This window comes from Mus caroli, unplaced genomic scaffold (genome assembly GCF_978045245.1).
Source record: "Mus caroli unplaced genomic scaffold, Mus_caroli_1 scaffold_15, whole genome shotgun sequence".
In the NCBI taxonomy this organism is placed as follows: Eukaryota; Metazoa; Chordata; class Mammalia; order Rodentia; family Muridae; genus Mus; species Mus caroli.
Genome location: NW_028227270.1, coordinates 98,497,757 through 98,507,645, shown reverse-complemented (window position 1 = coordinate 98,507,645; position 9,889 = coordinate 98,497,757). Strand labels below are relative to the sequence as shown.

At 40.6% G+C, this 9,889-nt stretch overlaps 1 protein-coding gene across 2 annotated transcripts; it reads left to right on the top strand.

The window, feature by feature from the left end:
• The first annotated feature begins 1,231 nt into the window (after positions 1-1,231).
• LOC110289171 (putative vomeronasal receptor-like protein 4) lies at positions 1,232-5,915 on the top strand. 2 transcript variants are annotated; one of them, XM_021155340.2, is made up of 2 exons: positions 1,232-1,326; positions 4,489-5,914. In XM_021155340.2, exon 2 carries the CDS (start codon positions 4,664-4,666, stop codon positions 5,570-5,572), a length of 909 nt encoding a protein of 302 aa, XP_021010999.1. In that variant the 5' UTR covers positions 1,232-1,326; positions 4,489-4,663; the 3' UTR covers positions 5,573-5,914. The 2 variants fall into 2 exon arrangements, with proteins under 2 accessions (XP_021010999.1, XP_085686912.1); XM_085830786.1 differs by having other exon boundaries at positions 1,312-1,326; positions 3,849-5,915.
• Positions 5,916-9,889: the final 3,974 nt, after the last annotated feature.

Below are 9,889 nucleotides of genomic sequence, written 5' to 3'. Positions count from 1 at the left end.
TAAAGGAACATAGCAATAAAATACCTCCTAGTGACATATTGCTGTAGATCAGTGTATATACTATATACATATACTATAGATTAGTGTATTGCTCAGTCTTCATGAGAGAAGCTTCTTCTTCCAGTTGATGAGATTAAAAGAGAAATCCACAACTGGACAATGTGCAGAGACTTTGAAGTACTTGGTCCTAAATGGGATGCTTTCATCATCTCCCTTCCCTCAAGGCTTGGAGATCTCATAAGAGGAAGCAGAAATATTGGAAGAGCCAGAGGTGATATATTACAGTTTTTTCATGCAGCAGGACTGATGCACATATGAATTCAAGGAGCTTGAGGAAGCACACACAAGACTTACACAGTTTCAAGTTAGATTGGGGTCCCAGCACTAAAAGAGGAGGAGACACCACTGCCATCCAAGAACCTATTTGCAACTAATGCCTGCTGGAAATGGGACAATCAATTTACTCCACTGAAATGTCACTAAATGACACTCAGCCACACTATAGGACAGGACTCATGCCCAGGTACAACATCTAACAGAAAAGGAAATCATCCATGTTCCTGTTTTGTTTGTGGGTTTTTTTTATATATATTTTTGTTTGATTCCTTTCATTATTTTCCATTTTGGTGTTTATTTTGTTTTGTTTTGTTTTATTGTTTTTTATGGTGGAAAGTAAACCTAAAATTAGGTGGATAGGGTGGAATAGTTTATGTGGAAGGTATTGAATAGTGAAAATAACATGATCAAAACATATTGCATGAAAAAAATTAAGTAATAAAAATATAATAGATGAGAAAAAGATAAATCCCCAAGAACAACTATAAAGCATGCAGCAGGCATTCAAAATAGTGCTAAGAGCACAGCGGATCCATAGTCTTCTCGTTACTGTGTCTGAACATGACACTGAAGATAGCCCCTGGCTGTAGTTCTCAATGTTACGTTATTATTACTAAGTAATATGCTTGAAAATTATTCAGAAAGTGATCATTTTGTACTACCAAAGTATTTCTTGATTTGGAGGTACATGGAGGGAAAGAGGCAAAGCTAGAGTTGTTTCAAATGGCCAGAGTCCCTTGGACACACTTCTCCTTACTCACAGACACTGTAATAGGGATCATAAATCTTCTGGGTTCAGCAAATGACACAGCATCAGGGAGAAGGCAGAGCTGCCCTCTGGGATGGAGACAGAAGAGCCTTTCCCTGAGGAAGCCAAACTGCTTTTGGCAACATCCAGACACCTTGCTTAAGCACAGGGATTTGAGCTTCATAAACAGGGCTTGACTGTGCTGTAAGACATCTACCCTGAGCCCTGCACAAACTGCACAGGTGAGTGCTGCCATTTCATGGGGAATGGGGCTGCATTCAACATTGAAAGAAATCATGGAGGGCTGATGTATGGGAGAGAAGATGTAGGCTCCCTGTCACTCTGAGAGGGAACAGTGGCAGGATTCTGAGAGAAGATCATTTCCTAAATGCAATCCAGAATTGTTTCTGTGTCCACAAGGACGTTTTTGGTCACTGGGCATGAGTTGCTCCTTACACTGGACAGGCAGGAGTAGGAGACAGAGGCACCTGCAGTGCAGCCTGGAGTAGGAAGCTCTTACTCCCATAGCTTCTGCACTATGTGTGTGATTTTTCCTCTTAAGACTGAGAACTTTAATCTGAGCTATGTAAATTCTGGTAACTTCAATCCTTTGTGGATAGTGCACTCTTTCTTTCTTTTGTCATGATTTCATTTATTGTCAATTTCTCCTTTTCTAGTTCCAATGTAAACTATGAAATATGAGAATAATATAAAACAGATATGAGACCATATACTAACAACCAATTTTAGAAAATGGATCTTCAAAGCATGCTGCAAACTTTCCTAAGTATTATGTATGTCAGCTCATTGACTCCCTAAAATATACCTATATTGCATAAAACATAATTTACATATAAAATACTTTTTATAGAAGTCCAGTAATATCCTTAAACTGATGAATACATGTATTTGGGAAAACAGAATTTACATCTGCATCTGGGTGTCCATACAACATCTTCTCCTTCTCCTTCTCCTTCTCCTTCTCCTTCTCCTTCTCCTTCTCCTTCTCCTTCTCCTTCTCCTTCTCCTTCTCCTTCTCCTTCTCCTTCTCCTTCTCCTTCTCCTTCTCCTTCTCCTTCTCCTTCTCCTTCTCCTCCTCCTCCTCCTCCTCCTCCTTCTCCTCCTCCTCCTCCTCCTCCTCTTCCTCCTCCCCCTTCCCCTCCCTCTTCTTCTTCTTCTTCTTCTTCTTCTTCTTCTTCTTCTTCTTCTTCTTCTTCTTCTTCTTCTTCTTCTTCTTCTTCTTCTTCTTCTTCTTCTTCTTCTTCTTCTTCTAAGACAGTGTTTCTCTGTGTAGCTCTGGCTGTTCTGGAACTCACTTTGCAGACCAGGCTGGCCCTGAACTCAAAAATCTGCCTGCCTCTGCCTCCCAAGTGTTGGGATTAAAGTGATGTGCCACCACCGCCCTGCCATAAAACATCTTCTTGTGAATCCTGAACTTTTTATTACTAATGTTTGGTATCACTCAAGCTCCTGGAATATATATAACCCTCCACCACATCATTTGTGACAAAACTCATCATTTAATTGAATTGATTGATACTAATATTGTGAAGGCAAGTAGCTTGTGATAGCTAATTAAAATATACATATGTGGACAGAACTGCTGGCTCAGTAGTTAAAAGCATTTACTGCTCTCACAGAGTTCGCTGATTCAATTTTCAGCACCAACAGTGCAGCTAACAATAAGTGACAGTTCCATATCCAAGAAATCTAATGCCTCATTCTAACTTCTGAGGGCACTAGGCACACAAGCAGTACCCAGGAAACACACACACACACACACACACACACACACAGTAACTAACTAAAAGGAAACAAAATGAAATAGTCATAGAAATGTCTGTCTGATAGTTCCTTGAATTGATGTAAATGAACATTTTTTCAGTGCAGGAGTGACACTATTTACCAAAAAAGTTTCTTTATTTCAATAAATATAATGGTATCTTACAGAACCAATAAGTATATGTTTAAAAATACACAGTCATAAAAAGATCATTACAGAGGTGATTCAACTAAAAATTAGCCACATTGATTAATTACTTTTAAGATAGTCCATGATATTCAGTGAATCTGTGGAAACTTGGAAATTTATTTCCCCTGTGTAAGCAAGGAAACAGAGAATATATTTCTGAATGAGTATTCCAAACTGGATCGACTTCCCCAGAGCAGTAAGGAATGAGAGCAACCAAGGAATCTTTTCATTCAGTTCCTCTCTGTGATTTATACAGGATTGTACAACCATAACACTCAGTGATTTATACATAAGTCATTTTCTAGCATTCTATAACAGTATATACAAGGTAACCCATGTGCTAATGCATCGTTCAGGTCTTCTCAGCACAGAGGGGTTGATATAAACACACTAATAGAGAGCATAGTCCTTAAGGTTCAGGAAAATTGTAAGAGACACATGTGTGACCTGTGGGCAGCACTGAGCTATGAAGGGTCATGGCTGGAATCAGGTCAAGAAGAGAACATCACAGGTACCCTTGCTGCAGAGTGAGTGCAAGTGTTACACCTGCTCAGGAGAAGCTCCAAGTGATTCCCAGATAAATTCAGTGAGCAGCAAAGAAAACTGAAATGTGGAAGACAGATAGACTTAAGGTTCCCACATTAAACTCTTTATGATTTGTGAAAATGAGGTCAAAATGAAGATATTTATGTTTAATCCTTACTTTAACTTTAAAGGGGAGAATAAAAAATGGATGCCGTGTAGAAAATTACCCAAATCAGTATGAGGTAATAGGCTGTTTGTCATTTACAGGGTATAGAATATGTGACTGATAAAATCACTGATTTTGGTGAACCTTAGAAATCAACGTGGTAAGAAACACTTCTGCCTGGAGTTTAGAGGAACAATGCCTAAACTGTGAGCTGAGATTGGCTGTTTCCTTGGGAGACTATCCATAGAGAATGGTCAAGAAAAGGAAGGGGGTAGCTTACCTTTCACATGATCCCACAAATAAGATGAAATGGAACAAAGATTAATGAAACACTTCCAAGTAAAATTAATGATAAGTTATGTACTATTATAACAAATTAATCTTTTTATTATTTATTTCTAAAGTAAATTCAGAATTGCAGTCAAAGAAAAGCCACATTACTTACCTGGAAAGCAACACTGTTTGGGCATGTATTATAGAAACATGGAGAAACTGCCAAATTTTTTGTTGTTGTTGTTATCACAGTGCATACTTGAGTGATGAGTGTGTACCAGATTGCAAAGAGGGTCCGAGCTGAGAAGCATCTAATGATCGGTATCATGACTTAGAAACTCTAGGATGCGGTCCTTTGTTTGGGTGTTCTCATGGGAAAATGTTTAGATATGAAGAATATAAAGAACTACCTTCTGTGGAGGCATCAGCATGGTGCTCATGTCCAATTGTCAATATCATCACCTCCAGGTCTGTAGAAGAAAGAATGGAAAGTCCAAGAACAAGATCAGGAAACTTTAAGCAAAGAAGTCTGCATTTACATAATACACTGTTCATTTCACTAAAGAAAACAGAAAACCCATGGGCATGAACTAGATCATGTTTTCTTCCTTGTGTTTCTGAAAAGGTTTTCCTAGATCTGAGCATGAAGATGATTTGGAGTGACTTCATCGCGGGGACAATTTTCCTTTCACTTATTTTACTTGGATTTTTAGGAAACAACATATTAATTGTGAGACATTTATATGTAGTCATCATAGGTCCTGAGAAGAAAATAATAGATATTATTCTCATCCACTTGGCTTTTGTAAACACAATCATTATTTATTGCATAGGTATCAGAAACATAGCCACAAGTTTTTACATCAGAAACTTCCTGGGTGATGTTGGTTGTAAAATTATAATTTATCTAGAGAGGGTTGCCCGTGGCCTCTCTATCTGCACCACCTGTCTCCTCAGCGTGGTCCAGGCTGTCACCATCAGTCCCAGGACCACACTGTGGAGAAAGCTCAAACCTCAGACACCATGGCATATTCTTGCCTTTCTCCTCCTCTTTTGGATATTTAATTCCCTCATAAGCTCCAATTTGCTTCACTATATCACAGCAGGCAGCAGCATAAACAGGTCTGTAGTTGGGATGTTTACTGTGTATTGCTATATGCTGCCATCCAGGAACACAGTTAAATGGCTGTTCCTTTCTTTCATGGCTTTTCGTGATGTCATTTTCCAAAGCCTCATGGGCTGGAGCAGTGGGTCCATGGCTCTCCATCTGTATAAGCATCACAAGCGTGTCCTCTACCTTCACAGCTCCAGGTCTGCTGACAATTCTAGGCCAGAAATCAGAGCTACCCAGAGGGTTCTCACTCTCATGACATGTTTTCTTTTCTTTTATTGGGCAGATTTCATTTTCTCCTTATACACAGGTTCCACAGTGACACATGACTCCACAATACTATATATTAAAGCATTTTTAGTACTTAGTTATGTTGGTCTCAGCCCCTTTGTCCTGATCATCTGGGATATTTGTCTTCCTAAGCCCTGCTGTGTCCCCTGAGCAATAAGATATTCCTTTTCTCAATGAGTTCTTTGTGAACAAAAGCTATAATCACTGGAATTACTGTGCTTTGCCATTCTAATGTATCATAGCAATAATTGGTTATGATAATAAATGTTTGGTTTGGGTTTTGTTTTATTTTGTGGATTTTTTTGCTTGTTTGTTTTGTTTTGTTTTGTTTTTGTTTGGTTTGTTGTTGTTGTTTTTCAGACAGCTTGTCCTAGATAATTGAAGACTGGTTCAAGCTCTAGGAAGTGGGCAGGGATGCTCCACATCCTATGATCCTACATGCCGGGGTCTAGCCTGGACACACGATCAGGGTTCCCAACTGGAAGCAGGGATAACTGGAAAGTGCATAAGGAATACACAGGACACTAATTTTTGGGGGTGGGGGAGTATAAGCTGATGGGCCATCTGGAAACTTGAGGTTCTGCTTTCTCCATCTCTTGCAGACTTGCGCCTGCTTGCTAGCGCTCTCCCAGGCACTCTCTCAGGCAGGAGGTTGTGCTCCCTGCCCCTCTAACTAACTCCTAACTTTTATTGCCACTCAAAAGGGGAAGTAGAAAGAGAGACATTGAATAATCATTACCAGATGTGTCAAATTCAAAAGAATGACCAGATCTCACAAAGAATTAAGAATTACAATCATTCCCCAAAGTTTCAGGATTGCTCACTTTCGTAGGCCGGTGGCCAAAATAAAAATTGCAAATTTATCATTATTTAAACTCTAACACTAAACTTATCATACTTCAGAACTCAAAGCTCCAAGGACAATGACATGTGGTTAACTGTGAAGTTCCATTGATACACAACATGGGCAAAAGTGTCAGACAGTGGTTAGAATCATGTTAATCTTAATTCAGCAATCACAATCTTCTGCTTTTGCACACTGCACACAATGACACTCATAAGAGTCCCAGTATTTAGATTTAGTTTTACTACCATATTATTTTATGCATTCTGTCTTCTTTCGGGAGTCTAACTTTTACTTGCTTGTCCATACATATCTAAAAGAGACCAGGAACCAGTCTAAAATGTTGTGTAAAACTCATTTCATAACTTCAATACCTTATTTTCTTTCTGAAAGTGTCCCATGTTTATATTCCCTTATTCCATTTTCCCCTATCCCATGATTGTGTCTCTCATACTAATGATTTTCATAGTTCCAGTAAATCTCTTCACTTTCTGGTAATGGAACTTGTATGACTTTAGCAGTATGTGGTTCTGCTTCATTTTCTAACTTATTTCTAGACATAATTTCTTCAAAGTTTCTTTACAAGTTAAACATTAATCCAAAACTACCATTGTGCAGTTACTCCATTGTTCTAAAAAATGAGAGTTCCTCCTGGATTCTTAGGTTAATTTTCCAGAATTGCTTTTACAGAATGCACCTGGGACATTAGGACTGTTCTGTGCTGTTCCCCTAAGCCTCAATTTTTGACTGTTTAATGATTATTATAAAAAAGAACATCTAGTTTCACAGAATTCACAGAACAGAAGGAGAAAGAAATAGGAAAATCAGATATTAGCAGAATAATTATGCACACCAAGGCCAACTGCAAAGCAGTCACACACAAATGAAATCTATATAGCTGTAGTCCAGGGCTGAGGTCAGGAGAAATGAGAACAACTTTTCTACAAACAAGCTGCCTGTGGGCTTCTGAGATGTCACCATCCAGGTCTGCTGTGAGCAGTTCCTTATTCCTGATGGAGGGTTCCCTGGAGGGATGTGTCTCGTGCTTCTCAGGGTCCCAGATGCCATCCACGTCATAGTATGCTGTCTCCAGCACCCATCATTCCTGTCATGTAGTTTGGCATGATGCATCCTTCATAGGGAAATGTGAAGGGCATGCTGTCACCCAAAATTAGAATTGTGTTGTTCCGTATGCTAGAGTTTTAGTCTTATAAGGACCCACAAAACTTTCCTCTCTTCTTGTTCCTTCTACTGCCCTTCCATCATCACTGACTCCTCTACTTATTTACAAAGCACTTAGTACTGGGCTTCTAACCCCATGTACAGGAAAACAAGTGAAGAAGAAGGATGTCAGAAAGCACCCTGTATCTGAAGGTCTCTTACTAAGTGGAGAGGACCAGGACAAGAAGCTAATTCACTGAACCTACTAAGTGCTTGGCATTTCAGGGTCCCAGTATCTAAAGAATGGGTAAAACTAAAACCTGTAAGGCAGTTCCAAACACTTTCATGACATTGCTGTGTGGTCACAGAATTAATAAGAAAACACAGGGGAAATGTCACTGTTAGAGATTGCCATCATGGTTAGGAAAACGAGTTCCACTTGAGAGTGACAGTTCCTGAGTCCAGGGCTATGTAAACTTCTCAGGAACACTGACCCACGGCAGCTGGCTCCCACTTACACTTACACATTAGGGTATACACAGAATATTTGGCATTTCAAGGAAATTGCACCTCTGAATGCCAGCCATGCTTGGGTTCTCTCCTTGCACTGCTGCTCATGTGCATGGGGTTCAGTTGCTGATGGAAGGACTGCCATGCTCAGACCCAGAAAGGAGATGCTCGCTGAAGCCCATGCAGTGTGGCATTGTCCAGGGACAGGACCTTGCAGGTCTTAGAACTCCATAGGCTCCAGACTAGGAGGACAAGAAGGATCCAGAAAGTTCCCTGGACACTTGTCCTCCAGGCCCCCTATGCTGCAGACTCCCCAGGGAGGCTCCTGTAGGCACCCTATGTGCTGTTCACCAAAGTTCTCCTTCAGCTCGCTGGAGCTCCTACCTGAGAAGTGGAAACATCTCAATAGTTACTGAAGGAGTACCAAACATATCTGACAGGGGAGCCCAGGACACACACACTCACACACCCACGCACCCACGCACACACACACACACACACACACACACACACACCCTTGTCTTCTTCCTGATCAAGAGTTGAAATTCGAGGATCGGCAGGAGCCATCTTGGTTCCAGGACTCCACCAAAAAGTAGTCTGCACAGGTGAGAGTGTACACACAGGAGCAGACAGCTTCTGGGACAGGTGGGAGCCACAGAACTTCTGAGGCAGTGCCCTTTTCAGGCTCCAGACATCCGACCACCTTCCCAGCCCGAGGACAGGTGTCCGTCCGGCCCAGGAGGCTTTTGCCTCAGGATCGCTGGTAGCCATCTTGGTTCCAGGACTCCAACGAAAAAGTAGTCAGCACAGGTGAGAGTGTGCACACAGAAGCTAACAGCTTCTGTGACAGGCCAAAGCAACACAGCTTCTGGGAAAGATCCTGCTTTGGGCCTTCATCTTTGGCCAGAAGGGAGGTCAGAATGTAAGGTATCTCTGCATCTTCCCTGCAAGAGGAGAGCTTGCCTGCAGAGAGTGCTCTGACCACTGAAACTCAGAGGAGAGAGATAGTCTCCCAGGTCTGCTGATAGAGGGTAAAAGAATCACCAGAAGAACAATCTCTAAACAGAGACAACTATAACAAATAACTCCAGAGATTAGCAGATGGTGAAAGGTAAACATAAGAATCTTACTAACAGAAACCAAGACCACTCACCATCATCAGAACCCAGCACTCACACTTTGCCCAGTCCAGGGCTCCCCAACACACCCAAAAAGCTAGACCCAGATTTAAAAGCATATCTCATGATGATGGTAGAGGACATCAAGAAGGACTTTAATAACTCAATTAAAGAAATACTGGAGAACACTGCTAAACAGGTAGGAGACATTAAAGAGGAAGCACAAAAATCCCTTGAAGAATTGCAGGAAAACACAACCAAACAGTTGATGGAATTGAATAAAACCATCCAAGACCTAAAAAGAGAAGTAGACACAATAAAGAAAACCCAAAGTGAGGCAATGCTGGAGATAGAAAGCCTAGGAAAGGAATCTGGAACCATAGATGCAAGCATCAGCAACAGAATACAAGAGATGGGAGAGAGAATCTCAGGTGCAGAAGATTCCATAGAGAACATTGGCACAACAATCAAAGAAAATGGAAAATGCAAAAAGATCCTAACTCAAAACATCCAGGAAATCCAGGACACAATGAGAAGCCAAAACCTACAGATAATAAGAGTAGATGAGAATGAAGATTTTCAACTCAAAGGACCAGCAAATATCTTCAACAAAATTATAGAAGAAAACTTGCCAAACCTAAAGAAAGAGATGCCCATGAACATACAAGAAGCCTACAGAACTCCAAATAGACTGGACCAGAAAAGAAATTCCTCCCAACACATAATAATCAGAACAACAAATGCACTAAATAAAGATAGAATACTAAAAGCAGTAAGGGAAACAGGTCAAGTAACATATAAAGGCAAGCCTATCAGAATTACAACAGATTATCC

What these genes read in the sequence shown, in the direction of transcription:
- LOC110289171 (XM_085830786.1), top strand. Translation starts at nt 4,664, where the DNA reads ATGAAGATGATTTGGAGTGACTTCATCGCGGGGACAATTTTCCTTTCA.